This window comes from Pithys albifrons, chromosome 7 (genome assembly GCF_047495875.1).
Source record: "Pithys albifrons albifrons isolate INPA30051 chromosome 7, PitAlb_v1, whole genome shotgun sequence".
Lineage (NCBI taxonomy): Eukaryota > Metazoa > Chordata > Aves > Passeriformes > Thamnophilidae > Pithys > Pithys albifrons.
The window spans coordinates 28,942,470-28,964,955 of record NC_092464.1 but is presented as its reverse complement, the minus strand read 5'-3'; the positions used below and the strand labels follow the sequence as shown (position 1 = coordinate 28,964,955).

The window sequence follows — 22,486 nt, the reverse complement described above, 5'->3', positions numbered from 1 at the left end:
CAGTAGGAAATGCATGTTCCTGAGTTAACATTTTGGATGTTGTTGTTTATACTTGGCAGGGTTTTAAATACTTCTTAACTTGCTGTGTTCCTTTCTCTGCAGAGGCTTTTAAAACTGTTAATATTGTATTTAGATTTTGACAGTGCAGTCTCCACCTGTTTCTGGAGTACTGATGTGCTTTGATCTCTATTAGATATGCTTTCATAAATTTTGGGGATCCATGAATGAAGTACATTTTTCTTGTTAACTCCATAAACAGGATCAAATCAGGGGTAATGGCAGTAATATAGTGATTTCCATAAATATTCAACCAGATAAATATTTTTTGCTTACTCTATAGCTGGGAAAAAATGAAAAGGACCTTACTTAGTGAGATATATATATATACACACACACACACACACACATACATATATATATGTATATCTATACACATATATACATAAATCTCTGCAAAATATGTGAGCTACACTAAGTCATATTAAACTTACAAAAACCAGCCTAAAGCACTGCTGAAAGTGTCTGCTGTGCAGAGTACACCCTGTGAGAAGTTACATGAGCTTGCTGTCCCAGTGCTGCAATCACTAAATGTAGCCTCTCTATTTAAACAGGAGGGATTTTGTTTTCTTTGAGGCTTTTTCAGATAACCTAAATTCACAATTTTTTATGTGTATGTATGTATCTGTCTATCTATCTATCTATCTTAAACTGCAGGTGTGTGTTAAAAAAATTAAGAGTGCTGCTGGCCTCCTTGCTTCACTTGAATATGATAGCTGGCTTAAGAAAACTGTATGGGATGTGTCTTCTGTAAATAAGAAATTACTTGATACAATTACTTTAAATCTGAATGTACTCACAAACCCTTGAAAAACAATTGGAAATAAAAGAAATCCCTTAGGAACTGATTTTTAGGTAGAAGACATTGATTTCATAATTGGATTTTTCTGTTGTAGACAAATAGTTGGCATTTTTGTAAGGAAAATGCCAAGCATTTACATGCAGTCGATTACATAAAATATTAGAAATTGCATTGTTAGTATTTGGGCCGATCCTGTCTCTGAGTTCATTTTTGGTAAAAGTTTTGTCTCTTCTTTGGAAGAAAGGGAAATGTAATGCATGAAGAATACTTGGAATATTTGGGTTGGTAGAGTAAGTGTTTTTTAGACAGCTTCAAACTTTTGAGGAGCCAACATGTCCACAGAGGCATGAGTTTATCCTGAACGGGTGGTTTACTGTAATGTTGTTTTCTTTCTTTAAAAACCAAAACAACAAGGCAACAGTAGCTATGCTTTTTTTCATAGTAAGGCTAATTACACTTAGTATATTTATCTTACTCACACTTATTTTGAAATCTGTGTTTGCACATTTCCCAGGGTCATATGTCCTTCAGGGGTATTTGCTTCAATTAAGACAGTAGGATTTTAAATTTATTTTAAAACCCAAAGCAAATAATTTTGCAGTATAATGAGCGTGATTCTGAACACTTAACCGGGAAAAAAATACCAGTTAAGTCGTTGGAAATATTTCCTGAGTAAGGAGTGGAGATATGTTCCATGAAGAGTACTGCGGTGCACATTCAAAATAATTGTGAGTAATTATAGTAAATGCATATTTTTAATTCAAACAAGTTATATTGAAACTGGTAGCAATTGCACATACATGATGGGAAATATGCGCTTCCTAAACTAGAAAGTGCTGTGAAGAGCATTAAAGTTATATTTTATCATTTAATGTATTTAATAGTTTGATAGTCACAGTTCCGAGAAATGATTATATAAAGCAGCATTTACCCCTCATGTCTTGTTGGGTAACCAGATCATGGCAGATGTTAACTTTTAATTAAGATCAAATTAATTATTTGCTTGTCTTTACACAAGAACTGTGTAAATTAAAGTATTTTTAAACCGATAATTTTATGCAGCTTTGCTGTGGTGATTCCAGTTAGTGTGTGTGTTGAGGAAAAGATGACAAAGTAAGGAGATAAGCTGGATCCCTCTGAGGATGTACCCAGAAGCAGTCTTGCTTCGAGGATGCCGTTTCTCAGTGTACTGTTCTGCAGTTATTTGAAGGCATTAATCTATAATATACATTTAGTGGTATTTCAGCTTAAATAATTTAAATGATTTCTATGAGTTTACAACACAGTTTGAGACATGGCTAATGTCTTATATATACAATGAACGGGAACTGTGGTACCACAAGAGCAAAATTATCTATCAACAGACCAGGAAATGATTGTATGTTATAGTTAAGGTTTGTGCCGAAAGTTTCCTGAAACCAAAGATGATCTTACATAAGGTGACTAGATATTAATCATGATTTTTTCTTTAAGTAATTTTTTTTTATATTGGAAATGTTGTCATTGAACCAGGAATTCTGTGGTTTTGAATATTTAAAACAATAACAGAAAATTCCTACTGTGTTGGCTGACTGCCATGAACAATTGGAATCTCTGTTAAGAAAGCCGAAGATGTGGTAGGGTGGAGTTAAAGAAGCGTAAGTGTTAATCACTAGGGTAGACTTTATGTTCAGATATTTTGGAAATGAGCACTGATGAGTTTTACTAGTGTCATGGTAGGTCCAGAGGCTCGTGCAGGGAGTGAGGAGGGCAAGTCAGCCATCACATCCTGCTGTTCCCAGTGCTCTGCACAGCTTCACCCCAGGGTTTATCTGTTATTAAAGTGATTCACTTGCTTGATTTTCATACTCTACAATAAAAAAAATCTCACATTTCAACTTGGCAGTGCTTTGAATTAAGCATAAGTGTCTATTTATGTTATAATGGCTTCTTTTAATTCTTGTTTTTGTTTTTTTTTGTTTGTTTGTTTTTGTTTTTTGTTTTCCTTTCTTCAGCTCAGGTACCTGACAATGACGAGCAGTTTGTGCCAGACTATCAGGCTGAAAGTTGTAAGTATAGTATGAATCATCACTTTCTTAAAAATATGTATTTGTATATTTATATTTGGGTCTTCATTTGTGTTATTTATTGTGTCATCTGCAGCCATGTGATGGCTCCTTTTGCTGGTCAGTGACATCAGTGTGATGAGTAGATAAAAGGAGTGGCATTTTGATGTGCGCCCAAAAGTTGTTGTTTGGGCTGAAGGTATAACCTTTAGCTGGGGCCCTCTCCTATCATTCCCACCCTCAAGCATGGAATAACTCACGTGGTGGAGGTGGAAGGAGTTTCTTTGTCTGTAGAGTGAACAGGGGAGCGTTTTGAGCCGGTACAGATCTGATACTGTGGGACATAGGAAGCATCTCTGCTAAGCAGAAATCAGCCGACTCAGCATGTTTTGTATATCAATAAAGAAATAAAATTCTCCACATAATCAATCAAATACAGCCACTGCTGAAGCATTTTAAATTGTCTTAGAATGTGGTATTTTGTTGCTTAAACAAAATTTCCCTTTGAATTAATGGGACGAAGCAGTAATTAAATTAAGCTGGATGCTTTACATTGTTTGCTGCTTTACTTAACAAGAGCCTAAACTTATTTTTATCAGCCTATACCCCTCAAGTCTTGCCTTTACCAGCTAAAATGCTACTATTCTTTTAAGTGCTAGCTCCGCTTTGCTGTACCTGCTGTTCTGTGGTTTTGGATGGTTGCAAGGGCATAGCATGAGAAACATCTGACAAAGTCACAGGCTTCTTGGAGCTTTTTTATGCGTTTTTCTTCCTCATGGCAACGCTTCTCTTCATCATCAGAGGTCACTTCTGAGCAGTGTCTGCTGATTGCAGCAGATCTCATGGTAGCTTTTCTTTGCTAGATACCTTAAATAATTTTTCCTATCCGAGTGAATTACTGCAGTGTACTAAACCAGATAGCTGTTAAATACAGCATTCACGTACTGAAACATTAATATTAGAGAGATTAGGAAGAATTGCATTCAAATAGTCTTTAGCCCAAAACCAAATTCAGACCTGAGTTTTCCTAGAAATCTTTTTGAATATTTTTCCAGTTATTTAGAAACTATTCTAAGAAGAATTTATTGAGAGTATTCATAAAGCATTTTGTGAGGGAAAAAAACATCCCACACTTTTTTTTTCATCCCCTGGAGTTGTTGCTGTGCAGGATAGTATCCTCACACAGCAACAATTTGTTTTTGTTTTTCTTTCAAAGTTCCTGTATGTATACCAACCAACCAACAATCATGGTCACTTTTAAAGTTGCCCTTTATAACAAGGGTTTTTTTCCTACGTCTGTCTTACAAGGCTTTTTTAAAATTATAATACGAAGGCCAAAACAATCTATAAATTGAAAATCAGATAGGTTATTTTACATAGGGAGCTGAGTCCAAATATAGTCATTCATGCATATATCCTTTGTAAGAGTGCAAAGTTCAGCTGGGGCTTCTATTAACCCACAATTATCGTTACACAACAAGTCAATGATTCTTGGAAAATAATTTGTGAACTGTGAATGAAAAGCCCCATTGAAGCTGGTCACTGCTGTTGGTGATAAAGAAATACTCCTAATATGGGTATTTTATTAATGCTGTTCTATTTCAAAGTTCCTTAGCCACAGCTTACACAGTATTATCAAAGGAACATTTATTTCTTTGTTTCAGTTGGTTTCTTTATCTTTAGTAAAGGTCAGGAGAGTTTCCTGGTGAGTTACTCTGGCAAAGGTTATGGAGTTTCAGACATACTTGGATATAATGTAGGTAGCTGTGGGCTCTGCAAAACAGGAATGGAGAGCAACATAACCAAAGCCATAGGGAAATTACTGCTGCAGAAGTAGCACAATTGTGACTGTTTTCTTTAGTATCCAAACCTGTCTTCAAACTCCATTATAATGACTTGCTATAATCTATAACCCTGTACAGTACTCACCCTGTTACTGGCAGCAGTCTGGCAGAAGCACTTGGCTTTTTTTTATTATTTATTTTTATGTTAATTTTTATTTTATACATGGAAGACGATGGACAAGCTTTCATAGATTGTTTCATACGCTTAATTGAGCCAAAAAATTATGAAAGAAGTGTAAACTGGTGAAGGGGGTCGCAGCTACTTCAGTTCAAAGGCAGCTCAACTGTGGTTTGCTGCAGAAATTTTACTTACGGAGCTGAATTAAGGGGTGGGAGGGAAGGGTGTGATGTGCAGAGTATGTAAAGAAAACTGAAGTGCTTCAGTGACACAGTTGCAGTCTGCAGTCCAGATACAAACTAAATTGAAACTTGTGACATTAAAAGAAGACTTAAGAATCTTTGGTAGCAGTAGCAGTACTGGAAGGCTGTGGTTAAAAGTTTCTTGGCTGGAAAACAGGAGCTTGGTTATTTGAAGAAGTCAGCTCTTGGAGCAAGATGTGGAAGGTAGCAGTGGGTTTTACATTTCTTTCCTGTAATAATGGTTTTAACTAGTGAAATTGCACTGGTATTAGTAACTAAGGGAAACATTTAGTTTAGATTAGATATACAGTCCACTTTATCCACTCAGGGATTTAACTTCAAAGCTAGCTTGGGACCATGAATATTTCAGTTATGAGTTGCTATTAAACTTCAATCAGTTTTCAAAAAGCAAACATAATATGTGTATTTATAGTTAGGTGTGGGCTTTAGATATTATGAGATCAACAGCTAGCATAACTTCATGGGGTATTATTGACGTTATTGGAATTACACATATTTCTATTAGCTAAGGATCCAGCATGTCAAACTTCACCTTAGTGCTTTAAGTTTCAGTTTACCTGTTTAAAGTAGAATTTATTTTGTTAATCGTTTATGTCTTCTGGAAAGAGGTCCTTTCTACCATAAGAATCTTAGAAATGCCTGCACTTTTTTAAACCTTGCTTTTTAGTCATCAAGGCCCCATCTCTTATTTTCTTATTAAATTTTTTTTTTAACTTTGCATACCTATCACAATGAATGTTGTTGTAGTTTTGATTAGTGTTAGGGAAATCTGCAGTAAAAAACAACTATCTTGTTTGGATGAAATTTGAAAAATGGAACACAGTTTAGTTTCTTGTAACCTGCTTTCTGGGATAATTTCTAGAGTTCTAAGGGAGAAAAATGTATATGCAAAAGATTTTTTTTTGTTTGAATTTGTCCTGGAAAAGTAATGAATTGCATAATAAATAGTATTTTTCTTACTTTTTCATTTCCATTCTCATAAGAAATAAAAAGTCCACAGAAAAAGTGAGGAGTCACTTTTAAAGGCATTTACTTAAACATTTTGTGTTAAGCAGGTTGTTTTTTTTCTCATTGTGAATCTGCTTTTACAGTTCAGTTCACCTCTTCGCTAAATATTCAGGTGACATCCTAATGACTCCCTTTTAACAATTATTTGAAAAGTTGTGTAAAGCAAATATGCAAAATCTGTTTTCTCTAGAAAGATGTTTTTTATCAACATTTTATATCTGACACTTTTGTCTGAATTCTTATCTAATTCATAAACTTTAAGCTGTTTTTCTGTCAGTATAAAGTCACTATTCACATGTGGAGAAGGGTGACCTGTGTTAACTTCCTCAGATAAAGTTTCCTATTGTTTCCAGTCTGTTTTCATATGCTGAGGAGGAGCCAGATCCTGAACTGGTTGTAATCAGTGGCGAGGCTTTCAGATACTGTAGAACAGCAAGGACTTTCCAATCCAAGAGTAAAAATGAATAGTGTTCAGTTTGCTTGAAGTCAATAGCTGTTGAGGTGAAGATTGCTTGCTCCTATTGTTTGGATGGTTTCTGTGACAGACACAAGAGGAAGTAGGTAGGATTTGCTGATGTTTAAAGGATGTAGTTGGCAAAGAAAACTTGGTATTGTCAACAATAGCCAGAATTGTAATTCAACCTTGGTACAATTGATTGTAAATGGGGATTACCCTGCACCAAAACAGATTGCTTGATGTCTTCATAGCATAATCATATTTTAATAATACGTATTTGCACTAATCTATTGTTTTGCTATTCTTTTTCTTCTTTTGCCCTGAAATGTCAGCTACATATTTAAAATTAACGATAAACCCTAGTTTTTGGCTTTTTGTTTGTTACTGAATTTCTGTTAATGAGGATTTGTCTTGTGCTTCACCTTCTTGATCGGTTTCCTTCTCTTTCATTTTGTTCCTGTGTTGTTTTCCAGATCGTCACAGCCTTAACTTAACACTGCCAAGGGGTAAATGTTAGTGTTAGACCACAGCTGTTGACAGTAAATGGCTGGCTGTAAAATCCGTGTCTGATTAAACTTTAAGATAGGAAAAATACTTCTTTAGTAGTGATTTTGTCACTGATCTTTCATGACCTTTATTCTTTCTCTTACCTCTCTTTTTGTTCCTTCAGGTTTAGCAAAGGAGATCTTTCAGTATAGATGCCAGGAGCCTTAAATTATTCAGGGATTTGCTTTTTAGATGCTCTGGCTTGCAATCTTTAAAAGCCTGTTAAGGAGAGGTTCTTTACGTAGGCTTCAGGTAGCTCTATTCTTCTGTCATTTTAACTAATGGTGTAGGATATTCCAAATGCAGTTTAAATGAGGAAATGCTTTAATATTTACTTATATGTTTGCAGCGTAAAAATATAATGATTTTTTTTGCACTATCAGGTGAAAAATGCTTTGTTTTACTGTCTTTCTGTGATTTAAATTTCAAAAGTGAATTTCAGATCTAGAAGAGCTTTTCCTGTTTGCTTCAGTATATCAAGAGCTGGTGAGCAATTGATAGAGGTTAATTTTCATTTATTTTTACATATTTTAGAGGAAAAAGCCCACACAATTAAAACTAAGTAGAAAACACCATAATAGTATAAGTTCTGACAGGCCTGCTGAAGTCAAAAGGAGATCTATTTACTGGACTTGGTTTTGGTTTTGATGCAGAATAGTTTAATTTTGCAGCTTCTAGAAAAAATTCTAGTGGACAAAAAAAAATGACATTTTTAAATGTGATGATTCACTACATAGGCAGCTGGTAGTTATGTCTTGGTAGTGCACAATGTCCTAGAAATTGCAGTTGGTAGCAGTTTGGTTGTCTGTGTGGCAAGTTGCACATACCAGTGTGTTTTCAGGTTGTTTTCTATTCTTTCTTTTTTTTTCCTAATTTCCCTTTTTTTCGAGTCTCTGTGTCTGGAATCACCTTCAAGTGTAGCTCTACAAGTGTGGTGCTGCAGCAGGCAATCTGATAAATACCCTACAAGGTGGTGTTACTTCTTAGTGCTGAGCTGTTCCCTGGTAGGGCTTTCTGCTGCAGCTGTGTTTTGTTTCTTGCCACTTGTCTTGAAACTACTTCCTTCCATAGGTCAGATGTTGTCAAATACAGATACATTTACTTATTTATTTTAGTGCCTGCCTGACTGTGATGGATTCTTTCTTAAGGGCTGTGAGAGTCCCAAGCTTGTGATTTGTTCCTGCCTTTAGCTTTGCATGACCTTGGGCTTGTTGCTTAACATCTTTGTTTCTGGTTTGAAGTAGGTACAGAAATGCATGTATCGCTGTGCTGTGAGATACACAGCTTTCTTAATGATCACTTATCTAGAGATCTCAAAAGCATTTTACAAAGACAGTCCGGTGCAATTGCTGTTGTAAGAGCTGGAGAGGTCAGACTGAGGAGTCGATGCTGACCACCTTATCTCCCTTCCTAGTTGCCTTAGATAGCCTCGATCCTTTCATTGTGTCCCTTAGCACTTGTTTCCTTTGTTTAAAACAGGACTGAAACTGTTATCAGCTGTTAACTTTCTTTTATCTTTCTTTTTTTTTTTAATTCACATTCAAAAGAAATTAGGAATTGTTGTGCTTCAGAGAACTTTGTGGGCTCATTTTCTGGTTTATCGCTGGGCATTAGCCTGTGTTAATAGGGATTTTTTTTCCTCCTTTTTCCTCTAGAGGAAATATTTAAATCTACCTTAGTTGCATCCTTTTCCATAACTGCGAGATTTAATTCTTGAAAAACTTTTACCAAGAGGCAGAGTGCCCACCGTGATGCCTCTAACTTAATAAGAGAGAATTTGTGGGTTTGCTGTGATTTTAGTAAGCCGTTTCTGTTTATTGGCTTTTCTGCTTTTCTTTCTAGCTTTGAAGGTGTAAGGACTTTAGGTTCCCCTTTCTCCTGGATTGGAATAATGGTAGTGGCTCACATATTATGTAAATACTGGTGGTGACAATAGCACTGTGAAACAAGTTAGAAGAGCCCATCAAGTAGATAGCTTTTGATTTTTATAACTTACCAAGTGGAAGCTTTCTTTCAGAGTGCCCAGACTGCAATGATGTGAATGTTGCTGCTAATGGAAAGGTACCTCTGGGCATCTGCAAAGACAGCAGAGACCTTACACAGACGTCAGGGACCACTGTGAACCTGGACAGTCTCCAGCAATTTGGGTCATGGAGGAACCTGGCTGGACAGGGTCTTCTTGTGGGATTTTGTCCCCCTGTCTCCCCCCTGGCCTTCCACTACCGTTTCACTGCTCAGGCAAGCTGACTTAGTTTCCTTTCCTCAGAGCCCCATCGTTGTTTGCTGCTTTATTGCCGATTAAAGGTTTGGGTTGCATGTGGAGGTTATCAGCTAATGAATAAACTTCAGTCATCCTGTCCTGTGACAAATCTGTCTCTTAGATCAAAGATGTAGACATTTTTTCTTTCAAATGGTAATTTCCTAAGTCTGTCAGATCACTTTCTAAGGTCTGTTTACATAAAAACAAAAACATTAAATATTTTTTATTCAAAATGTTGAAATTTCAGTTTTGAAAAAGCCGCCTTCTTCTCTGAGGAAGGCACCCCTCCTTCCTTCTGTGGTGATCCCATCTGTGGAAATACAGGCAATCCTCACATTGTAACTTGCGATCACTGCAGTGTTTTCTTAACACTAGTTATTTTGGTTTTTAAACAGATAGTTTTTGAGTTAATTTCATCAGGAATATGTTTATGTATTAGAGCATCTTTTCAGTTCCAGTTGTATTAATTAAAGTATGCAGAAATTTCATTCAGCTGTATTTTCACACAGAAACCAAACGGCAGACTGAAGGGTCTTTGTGATTCTATTTTGATACAAAACTGTTATTCTCCTAAAACTCCTTCCCATGCAACCTTTTTGCAAAATGAGTTTTGTATTTCAGGAGTAGTCTAAATAATGATTTGAAAATCCATAAGCTCTGTAATGGTGTAAAATAAGAAGGCAGTCTGCAAGCTGAGTCTATCAACTTCTATTTATTACATGTTTCTTCAATTGAAATGTTTTTACAGTCTGTATAATTTTTTTGTCTTCTGCTTGCTGCCTCAGCAACTGAAGATAGAAATCAGGCTCTCCCACAGAGTGCCATGAAGTTTTCAAGGGGTATAGCGGTAAAAAAAAACAGGAGAGAGTGGCAGTCCTCAAAACGTCACTTAAGCATTGAGGAGTCTGTCACATCTTTGTGCCCTGTAGGACCAATATTGTTGCCCTCTGTAAGCATAGAGTTAAAAATAGCCCTTGTTTCAGGTTCTAAATGCTTTTCATTTGGTCATGTGCTTTTCTGTACTAGGAAGTAATTACAGTGAAGCCATTTATAAGCCGATAAATATGCACAAATGGTTATTTTAACTTTTTGGAGTTTTAGAAGTCATCAGTGTTTTTTCTATGAATGATCTAAACCTAGTCTAAACTGGTAAATGGAAGACTGATTGCTTTTTCAAGACATGCACTCGTCTTTTCCCTAAGAAGGATTCTCTTTTTTTTCTTTCACTTATTCTCCATTCTCCTTGTCTTTGATGTAATACTCTTACCTGTTCCTGGATTATAGTTTGACCTTGATGAGGTAAACAGAGAAGTGAACTGTTCTGGTAAAGAGTATCTTTATTCTTATGTATCTATTTGTTCTATAAACTGAGGATTATGCATGTTAGAAAAGAGTGAATCATTAGCAGCTTTATTTCTGGTTGTCTTTTTCTGTCTATGAACTTATTCAGCAAATGTGGTTGCCAGTAAGGTAATGTAGTGAAATATTTTTTAGTAGTGACATTTACTGCCGAGTCCTGCAGTTACTGAATAGGAAGGTTACTGACTGGCCAAGTTTTTGTCTTTAAATTTATATATTATGAGAAGTCATTAAGGACATTTGAAAAATTACATATGCAAAACCAATTCCCAGTCTTGCAAATTTGATCCTCTTTGCTCAAATGTTGTTTCCTTTCTGCTTCTAATGTATACCTAAAAAAGATAAACAGTTTAATTCCTTTTTAATACTCTGTCTTCATTCTGAAACTGAATGCAATGCTTCCTTATTAATGATCTATTATTAAAATTTCACATGACCAAAGCACTAAGGGAAATAGACACAACAGGGACTTTTTAAACTGTCAGTATTCAGTAAAGACAAAGAGTTTCAAGCATTTGGGATTAGAATTTGGTCATTGATTTAGTACAAGTTTATATACGCAGTGCATACTCAATGTGTGTATATACATATTCTGTATATATGTGTATGTATACATATGCATACATGTATATAGAAAATACACTCACCATGTAATTGCCAGTCTTACTGATTGTATACACATGTAAAATAATCGTAAAACTTCAGGAACACTTGACTTCAGAAAACATGTGCAGAATGTGTTTGGGTAATGTACATTCAGTTGCAAGTCTCATATACGACAAGAATGGTTTAAGTAGCAGCAGAAGCCTTAAATATCTATGCTGACAACCAGCTGCAGAAAGAGCACTTTGCTAAGTCTGTGAAAATAGGCCTACTTAAATATGTCCTGACTTTATGTTCCCAGAGTAACCACTTCTGACAATGGCTTCTTTGTTTCCCTGTTGAATCAGTGATAAAAGTTGTGAGCTGAATTTTACTGTTTACTTATTTCAATGGCCCGCACCTTTTCCAGTGGAGACTGCAGCTTTTGCAGTGGTTTTTGGTAGTGAACTAAAGATTTAGATTTCAGCCTTGCTTTAATGATCTGTAAACTCGATCTGTTAGGGTTGCCTTACTGGTGAGCATTAGTGAAAATTGAACATTGAAGCATGAAGGACACATATATTTCAAGTGATGACAGTGTCTCTCTTCACAAAAAGTAAAAAAACATCCCATTAGGTGTCCTGAGTTAGTGTATACTTGTTTTATGAATGCATACATATTTTTATTGTTAAAGACAAAATAAAATTAAAAAATCATCTCAAAATGCATTTTTGTTCCTTTTTGTGCCTATCATTGAGAGTTGCTAAAATAAAAACAAATTGTAAATAATCTTTTAAATTAGTTGTGTAATTCATGCTAGAGCGCTCAGTGTGTAGTACATTTCATTATTTATTGACTTCTCATACTTTTGCATATTCTTGAGTAGCTGACAGACAGGCATGATTATCCTTAAGAATAATCTTTTATTATGCTCTTTTATTACTGACTGTATTCCTATTTTTATAGGGATGCAAACTGAGCTTCTGAGTTTCTTCAAACTAGAATCCACCTTCTGGCACCAGAACTAACATGGCAGAACTAGCGATTAAATCTAGTTTCTTTCACATTTTGTCCATCTGCAAGTATAAGATGAGTAACCTTCTACTGTATAGCTGGCTGCTAGCTGTGTGCGTGAATACATCAGAAAAGAGCAACAAAAATATAATAATTAGATTGATGTAACTTGAAACTTTTCCATAAGAGAGTAAATGAGGCAGAATCAGTTCCTGCTTGTTTTCTGCCATGGGCAATGTTCTCTAAATATTAGGTTGACAATACCTTTAAAAGAATAAATAGAAAAAATACAAAATGGTTTATCTTAAAGTTCATTACTTCTGGCAAAAGTAATTGTTGTAATTTCCAAAGTTTTCTTCATAATTCTGTTTCTACAAACTCTAATAAAATCCAGACCCAAACCACTCAAACTGCAGATTTGCAGATTTACCTGAAGTGGAAAGTGTGTAAGTGTGTAAGAGTGTGTGTGTGTGTGTGTGTGTGTGTGTGTGTGTGTGTGTGTGTAAAATGCTGGGATATTATTGGATATTTTAGTAATGGAAGCTATGTAGTCCTTAGCCATTACCTCTTAGAATTTAAATTAAATTTTGGAAATTGCTGCAAATGGAAATCCTGTCCTCAGAAAAGCACACAGACCCTGATTTAGTGGTCAGCTCTTCTCTTTGCATTTAACTTTATTGATAATTTCCAAGTAGGAATACGATTTAAGTTTTCTCCCAGGCTTGCTTTTGCATTAAGATCTTTCTCTTTAGCAGGAACTCTAAAGGTGGATTGCCTCTCCTTGCACCCTGCCTAGGAGCCTTTGGAGCCAGATACATTATCAGTAACTGTAGAAACAAATGCCCTGATCTGCTCTCAGGATTTTAGCACGGAAAGCTAATGCAGGTGAAGAGTAGCCCTGTTTCTCTATGAGGTCCTTGGAGGTTGCCAATCCAGTATAGAAGAAAATTTACTTTAGAGATCTTTTTTTCCTTCCCTCTGTGTAATTATCTTCAGCTATTCATGTGTTTTAGTTCAGTTGCTGCAGAACTCAGCTGGTTTAATTTTATTAGGTTACCGCTTCCTCCTCTAGAGAGCCCTAAGGCCTCTGTTTATTTTGGGGGTAGGGGGAGAGGGAGAGTTCTTCATCCTGCCTCACCTACTTTCCTCAGGCATCAAAGTGAGCCAGTTCGCTCCTTCTAGCTTAATCCTTCTTTTCTGTCTCCCACCAGCATTCTGCGAATTTCCTGAATTTTCTTATATTCTTCCCAGAGTTATCCAGTGTCCTTAGTATTTGTCAGCAGATTCACTTTTGCCCTAAAGGTACTTGCTGGGAGACAGAGACCCTCTGGCAGCACTTTCCACTCGACTGCCTTCAGCTGTGAGTCTCTTACAGCTGGATAGGTAACTGGAAAGGAAGGAGAGCATTGCAGGAAGGGGACATAAATTGGAATAAAACAATGCCTGTGACGGCATTTCTGTGATATTGCTGCTTTTGGAGGCTAAGAAACTGTCAGTAACTATAGCTCTTGCTCTATGAAAATACCTTCTAGACAGTTCTCAACTGGAAAGTGGAAATCTTTTGAGAGTGGAGGTGAAGAGGAATCAGCTAATGAAACCAAAATAGTGCCCAAATGTTTTTACTTGGGGGTATAAAAGTAGAGACAGTCTGCCAATACCATACGACCGTTCAGCCAGTTAGCTGCCCAAATAGTGTCAATTTAGGCCAAAGGACCTATAGTGTCTTACTAGGTGTTTACCAGCAGCTTCTAGACAAGTTTGCCTTGGAATTGCTCAATCTTTGGGTTTAGTGACTAGATTATCTTTTATTGATATTTACTGAAAATTACTCCTTCCAACCCCCCCAGTCAGGTGGCTTACCCTTTTGGGTGGACGTCTTAATTTTTCTATACTGAATGTACTCACAGATTTCAATTTTCAACCAGCATGGTCTTTTTTAAATGAGAAAGCAAGTGGCTACAAATATCTGAATTATTTCAGTGGTGCCTTCAGCACTTCCAGTGTCAGAAAGCTGCAGGTGTACCCTCAGTAACTTTAATGAGCATTTCAGAAATTGCAACTGCACAGAAAAGCAAATCAATGATATCTTGCACTAAAAATGGAAATATATAGCAACGAACCAATTTGGTTTATTAAGCTGTATGGGGGCAACCTCTAATACTGTACTTCCTCTCCCACACTGACTGGGAACCCCTCCACCTCTCAGGGAGGCTGCATCTGTCATGGCAGGGGAGTCTTGGCTTAGCTGCCCTGAAATAGCTATACTGGCAAAATTGTTTCGTGTCTTAGCACATAAGCTTTAGAAAAACACATTTCAATTAAAGAGTAGCATTTATTTTCTTTATGAAGAAGCATCTAGAAGAATTTCTTTACTGAACAGGTGCAGGAGCATCGTGTTTAAGAGTCAAATAAGCTGTCCTTTAAGGAAATTACATAACTTTCAGTATATTGAGGATTTTAATGGTCACCTTTTCCCCATGTACAAATGCCCTCATATAAACATGCTTTATGGATAGTGATGCAGCTTTGATGTGCTGTAGGTACAATGAACCCTTCTCTCTTTTACTTCAACCTTGTGTTTTTGACCTCAGCTGCTATTCTCAAAGTCTTTATGATAATGCCAGATCATATTAAAGATAGGGAAAAATGATGGTGAATATATAGAATTGACATAATCTAGAGATTGAACAGGTGATTCAATTAATTTAAAATTGATTTTCATTAATACTTATTAGTCTATAATGCTTAAAAAAATAGGAAAGAAAAGAATGTGTCTTGCTCCAAAGCAAGAGACAGTTGTTTTGACAAACAGTGCTCGTTATGATGGATGCATTACTGTACATCTTAAGGTCCAAAATTTCCCAATATCGGTTGTAGGAAAATGTGCTGTTATTTTCTATCTTGAAACTCTGTGACAGTAAAAAATAATAAATTTTGCTTTTGCTGCAGTTAATTTTCACCTGCTTGCTTCTTTTTCCTAATTCATATTCAGAATCAATACTTGTTTTTCCTATTCTCATAATGCGTCACTTGAGAGTAGTTTGTGTAGACTTTGAAGACAAAATCCCACAATTTCGGGCTGCCTTGTTCTTCACCCCCGCCCCCCATCCCTCCCTACACCTGAAGAATTGTAAAGGCTGTACTATTACGTAGCATTTGCGTGATGAAATATTCAAGTAGACCATTAATTGACATGCACAATATTGTATGCTTTAGTCTGGAAGAGAAAATAAGCAATTTGCTTCATTTTGCGGCATGAGCTCTAACTGTTATTAAAGTGCATTTGTAGTTGCATATTTTCCAGTAAAGGTGACAGATTACTTCAATGCTGGTATTTTCTTTTTGTTAAACAAAGTTCTCAAATAGATCTATCTTGCCCACGTATTCTATTCTTGCCAGTTGGCTTTGAAAGCTGGTGCTTGGGCTCATCGTTCAGAACTAGCTTCCAAAAAATGAGGTCCCATGCTGTTTCTATCTATTGAGCTGGTGGGGGCTGAAAGGATCTGATCTGAAGCCAAGGCAAAGACTGAATTGATGGAATCATATATAATGGGTTTGCCAAGTACTGCCCAGTCATGAAGTTCTGCTTTCTGGGAAAGAGCACTGAGATGCAAGGGATGGCAGAGCATTCTCTGTGATAAGGGCTATCTTGAGATTTCCTTCTCTGGATTTAGAGTCAGGCTGCTAGAAAGAACTAGCTTTTTATTGCATGCATTTTCACACATTTATGTGTTGTTCCTTTCCTTTCTTTTGCATGCTGCTTCTCCAGTTTCTCCCCAGTTATACATATCTACTTGAAGAGGAAAAAGCTTTCTGCACTTAATTACAGTATTACACATATTTTGACCAACATAATGTATTGTTGCAGAGGCATGCTTGGACATTCAGTATGCTTACTTTCATTTGGCTCTGTCTGCACACACACAGATACCCAAACACACACTGTTTCAGGTGGATGGTCACCACTTGGTGAGTCTAGATGTCGACCAGTTGTCCTTAGGGTTGAATTCTGCATCTTGAAGGAGTTCTAGTGGAGAATGATATAAAGGTCATGCACTTCTTCACAAAGGTACTTGACAGGGATACTAAGATGCCCCCCCTTCCTGGTCCCCCTTCCCTTTCTAGCAGCTTTCATTTGTTAGGTAATGAAAGCTCAGGTCTCTTGTCTGTGTTAGTTTTTATATAAACTGCCAGAATAGTCTGTGAAACCACAGTGATGATACATATCTATGTGTCAGATGTTCAATTTGTCACCAGCTTCTTCGGATACCTGGCAGAGAGCAGGACCTAAATGAAATCCAGTTGACTGGTGATCAGCTAAGATCTGATAGAGCTGACTTTGATAGATCAAATGGTTGACGAACTTGGTGAAGTCTGTGTAGATGTAATCTGTTCAGCCACTTCTAAATCACTTCACAGTCTTCAAGTCTTGCTCATTTTTGCAGCTGTTGGCAGTGGTCAGAAACAAAAGGTTTTTTGCAGTTGTCCAGGCAAGAGATTCTCTACAGTGAAAAGAATTGCAGATCCTGCCTCAGCCATTCATGCTTGCACTATGCCTGCAGTATCCTTACTTCTGTCTTTAGCTGTTATAGTCCATCTGTATGTGTAGGCTTTTAATCCAAGTCACTGGGAACAGTTTAGCTAAAGAAACTTGGTTATCAGCTTTACTATCTTACCATCCTATTATCTCTCTTCATCTGTTACCTTCTCTTCATCTCCAGCTTGATGTTTTTATTTCAGGTTTTGTTAATATACTAGGCTGTATGCCAATTCAGCTGCAATAACCTCCAGAATATGAACAAATGGTCAGCTGCGTCAAGTACCTGCTTCTGCTAATTTTTTCTGAGCATGTCAAAGTTACTAGTAAAATTTTTCGTTATAATGTACAGTGGAATTAAATGGAAAGAGCAGCCTACTTTGGCATTCTGATGTCTTCAATCAGATACCTATTAAATAGTTGTTGAAATTCATAGTGCAGCTGCCTACAAAGGTCTAAAACTCAAATAATAATCATCTAGAAATAAATAATAAATACAGATGGCTATTGTTTCATACGTCAGATGCACATTTTTGAAATGTCTTCAAAAATAGATGTAAAGCCTGGCATTTCCACCTAGAAGGTTATCTAAAAGGTATTTAGTTTCATAGCTCATTGCATCAGATACACAAATACGCATATAAGTAAGTGTTGCAAAAATAGAGCATTTAAGTCCTCATATGAACCCACAATGTTGTGTTTCGGTTTTTTGAGAGAGTCTACTGACAAGAGCGCCTGGGTCATTACTATCACCAAAGAGGTAACTAGCATTTTACACTCCTTGATGAACCACTCAATAAACTGTTCGTTTGAAAGTATATTTTTTTCTTATTAATGCCTACCTGTTGTACTTACAGCGTAAATAATTTGGTTGAATCATCAGGTGAGTGCTGTTAAGTTAGAGGGAGTGAGGAAAATGGCAAAAACACGAATTACGGTCCCTGTCCTTAAGTGTGTTTCAGTTTGCATTTTGATAGCAGTTTAGAAATGTTATCGCCTGTTTTGTCACAGACATAATTCACATCTTTCTTCAGGCACTGTAAACAAGAGAAATGGTTTAATGGCTCCATAAAAGGCACTCTGTGCTGATAGCTGAGATTAGACCCTTTAGTAATGGATTTTTGTGCATTGGGGGAAGGGGAGGGCTTGGCAGAGGTAAATGTACTGGAAAAGAATCTTGGAGAGACTGATGTATCTGAAGTGCCTGCTGCATTTCTGTGTGTATTGAGAGAGAGATTTAAAGTGTGACAATGTTGGTTTTATCAGTGCAGGGGCCTTATTTTCCTGCTTTTGAAATTTTACTAAGTACTATGTTGGGTCACCTCAATCAGTCTAGCACCTGGAGCTATAGTGGTATTTGCTTAAGTATTTTTATATCTCCTGGCTTTTCATCTTGCTGTTGAGAAAATCAAATCGCCTATATTCAAATGTGTTCAAAAAATGTCTCAAAACTTAAATTATATAGTAACATGCCAGTCGATGATAAAAATGAGTGAGTTTATTTACAAACTTGGGTTTAGAAGGTGATTTGAGAATAAATGTGAAAAGCATTTCAGAAACAGCATGTTTAGGCTATGACTTACTGTGACTTCCCAGTTACTTTCTTTTCTCTGCAGGTACCCAAAGTCCTCAACCTCATATATGTGAACGTAATATTACTTAGGAGATATCAGAGTTCAGTAGCATGAGCAAGGTGTGGTATAAAATCAACTGCTGTCAATTGATTTTATACCATATAGTAAATGCTGTTTACCTGTAAGTATTGATAATAGGACATTTTTGGCGCTTCGGTCAGTCAAGTCAACACTGCCTACCATTAGCCAATGTCATTGAATTATCAGTAATACTTCATGGCTTTTTAAAATATGTTTAAATTCATTCTTCTTCTTCAGAAAATAAAATCAGATTTTATTTTGTGTTCTGGGCAGGAATCTGAAGTTCAAAAGTTACAACTTTTGAAAGGAGAAATGGCTTGCAGTTTCATGTAAAATACTCATTTCTATCTGTACAGAAGGGGTACATTTGTTGTTTCTCAGGCTAGAAAGTACACATATCAGACTCCTCTGAGACAAACAGATTCCTGCTTTAATTTCAGAGTTCTTAGTAAAATTATTCTTCATTTGAGTCTTAGACTGGGTGTTGTTATGAACAAAACGTTTGGGGATTAGGCTGTTGACATAGCAAAGGAGAACACCACTGCTAAAGGAAGGGTGAGTAGTAGGTTGCACCCTGTGTTTTTTCACATTCTGTGTAAGTTTACATCATGATGAAGTAATTATTGCTTTGTATAAAATATAGATCTGTACAACAGCACATTATGTATAATATGAAAGACCTTTTACTCTGCAGATATAGATAGATATATTTATGCACAGACAACATGCGTACAGTAATGTGTTACACCTTCATCAAGATGCTACAGATGGTGGCAGTCCTTCTGCTTGCCTTATATTTGTGTTTTGGCTTCAGAGAAGCTCTGGACAGGGTCTGTGGATTGAGTCCTTCTGATAGTGATAAGCCTAACTTTCCCCAGTAGCTGAGATGAGGTGTTGAAGCTATTCATCTAAATACAAGTTGTAAGATTGTTTGCCTTTCAAGTTTGGAAATAGTTATCTGTAATTAATCACTGAGGAAGAAATCTTGGCTCTTGGTTACTTCTTAATAACATCATTATTAAGGCAGAGTGCCCTATACTTTAATACGGTTGAGGTTGCATTCTGAGGTCAAGTAAAATGAATTCGCCATCAGGAATAAAGAAGTGGTTGTTTAAAATGTCATTTTGTTAATTTGAATGTGTTGGTAGCTTGGTAGGCTGCACTAAAATTAGATTGTATAACTAAGCAACACTGTTCTTCTCTAAAGAAAGCAGATTGAAAACATAATACAAAATCCAGTTTAGCAAAACGGTGTATGTTTAAAATCTGCTTTAATAGGTGTACTATAAAATGAGTGTCACACTAGAATGAACAGTGACAGGTGGAGGGTTTCAGTGATGATAGGTGAACTGCTTTGAGAGTTTGAAATTTTATTGTTGGAATAAGTTGTCATCTTCAACCACACTTAAGATACTGTTTGAAAGGGTAAGCAGCCTTCAAGAAAGACCCCGAAAATGGAGTAAGTATTTTTATCAGGCTTTTTTCCTTTTTGCCTCTAAGAGTGTGCACTTAAGGAGTTACTGATAAAGCTTGGGATGGTGACTGTGGCAGGGGACTGCCTGAGGAAGGCTTTAAATTTTACAGCTACATTATCTTTCTGGCCATAGTTAAGATAAAGATCTAATATAAAATGACTTTGGACTGTAATGCTTTAACTAAATGAAATGAAGGTGTTAACCTACTTGATTTGATACACTTTACCCTCACTTATAAAGCTGGGAGGAAGGTGAGGTTGACTTTAATTAAAACTACAGCACAGATGCCTTCTAGCACTGTGCCCTGTACCTTGCTAGGACTGTACAGTAAGCAAAATAAAATGTACCTCGCAGTGGAGGCAGCAGGCTGGAGCCGTGTTCAGTGAAAGTAATTTAATTAGTGTTGATCATGACTCCAGATGATAGTGATTTGATAAGGAATAATTTAGTACTTAACAGCCTTTTACATGCACCAACTCCATGTGGGAAGGTAAAGCAAATTGCACAAAATGAATGTGCTGCTTTCACTTGTGCCTGTGCCAGTGAGCTGGAAAACTGCCTGTTAGCAGACGTTCAGGCTCTCAGCGCTGTGATGAAATATCCAGCCAGTTCTCCGCACAGGGCTGTGGTGTGGGAGTCTCTATACTCCCGTTATTTAAAAATAAATAAGGGAAGTAATTTTTCATAACAGATTAACTCTGAGGAAGTAGCAAAATAAAAATTAAAAAAAAGAAAATAGAGAGCAGCATGTGGCCTTTGTGCAAATACGCGATACTGGCCTTAAAAAGTAGTCTTGCTGCAGTTGTGTTTTAATTCTCTGATTCAAGTGAAAGAGATTGCCTACCTTTGTGTCATTGCCACTGTCCCAGAGTTGTGGGGCCCATCATATGCATTAAATGTGTGGCATGCGTTATTTGACCAAGATGTGCAAAGGAAGGTGCGCAGTAAAAGTTCACTAGCAACATCCTGAAACATACTACTGGATGTCAGCCTGCTTTGTGATTACAGCGGAAAGCCGATTGGACTGAATTTTGCCATATTATTTAATTTGAAAGCCTTTTTTCAAGAACTCCATGTACTGTTTTTATTTTAGTGCTAGTTCAGACAGTGTTATTCAAGGAGAATGCTTTTTGTGTTGCATGTTGTTCACCACTTCTCATCTCTGTTTCTTAAGTTACTGTGCTGTGTGTATGCGTTTGTGTAGCTGTTTCAATGTCTGCTTCTCCTTTCTAATCTTTCCACATAACTACTATCCACTGAATATAGTAGTTGAATAGCAGCTTTAGAGATAATTCTTGAGAGTTTTTGTGAAAATACGTGTCAAAATAACATAATGTTATGTTGCAGATAGCTCAAAGGCAGTAGTAGAAGCTGCCATGTAATACCGTACAGGAGATCTATTTGTGAAAGAGTTCTGTGAACGTTGCCCAACCATGAGAAAACCCATGGCACGAGTCTGGAATCCAGATCTTACAGGTGCCAGAGTATTGGTTCTGATCCTCACTTCTCATACAGTGTTTCATTCATCCCCCCTGCCAGACACAGGCATGTGTGTGCAGGTGCATTGGTATCAGGAAATACATAGTCTGTAACAAATTGTCTTTCCTAACTTCAGCTGCAAGAGAAGGGGCAAGATGCTACTTGATGATATATAATAATGACATGATTTTGTGCTGAAATTCTCTAACAGGAAATGCTGCGTGGATGTGGATTTTCACGGAGACACAATGTCTGTGTCAGGTTAGAATGTGATGTTCAAACTATGGTGTTTTGGTGACAACATCAAAAATCAGTGATAAAATTGATCTCTGAATTCTAGGCATCTGAGAGTTCAAAAATCTATTTACAGCCTCATTTCATTTAAAACTTGACAGGTGTGTTTTCAAACTGTTACATACTTGTCTTTTAGTCCTTTGTCCTCCTCACCACTTAGGTTTGTCAGTGTCAGATGAACTTTGAATTTTCTTCCGCTTTAATTTTGGTTAAGGTTGGATATGAGATAAGGGAAGTTTTCTGACTTAAACTAATTTGCTGGTTAACCTCCTCTTTACCTTTGGCCTTTTTCTTGATACAGACCAACTTGTGCTTCTAGTTAATGCGGCATTTTTGTCACACCTCCTCTGAGTGTTTTTTAGCTTTTAAAAGTATGATTTTTTTTCCAGTTTGTGTCTATATCACATTTACTATTTACTTTGGTAAAGCCAGGATTTTACATTGTATATTTTCAAGAAAAATTACTGAAGCCATTTCTTCTGAATCTCTGATGTTACTTATAATTAAAAGCACATGTAATTGTCCACTTTCAGGAGTTTCACTGCAAATTTTAAAACATTCTGTGGGACAAAAAAAATAACTGATCATATACTTCAGGCTGATTATGAGAATTTATTTTGTAGTCATTTGTGTGGCACTCTTTGAAGTGAACTACTATTGCATTTACAGCTAAAAGCTACCTCACTGGTAT

At 36.6% G+C, this 22,486-nt stretch overlaps 1 protein-coding gene across 3 annotated transcripts in view; it reads left to right on the top strand.

The window, feature by feature from the left end:
- The window catches only part of ETV1 (ETS variant transcription factor 1), a 66,789-nt gene that overhangs the window by 10,398 nt on the left and 33,905 nt on the right, over positions 1-22,486 (top strand). For all 3 annotated transcript variants that reach the window (XM_071560823.1, XM_071560824.1, XM_071560825.1), the window contains one exon: positions 2,854-2,907. In XM_071560823.1, the coding sequence (XP_071416924.1) occupies positions 2,854-2,907 (54 nt within the window). The remainder of the gene's footprint in view (positions 1-2,853; positions 2,908-22,486) is intronic.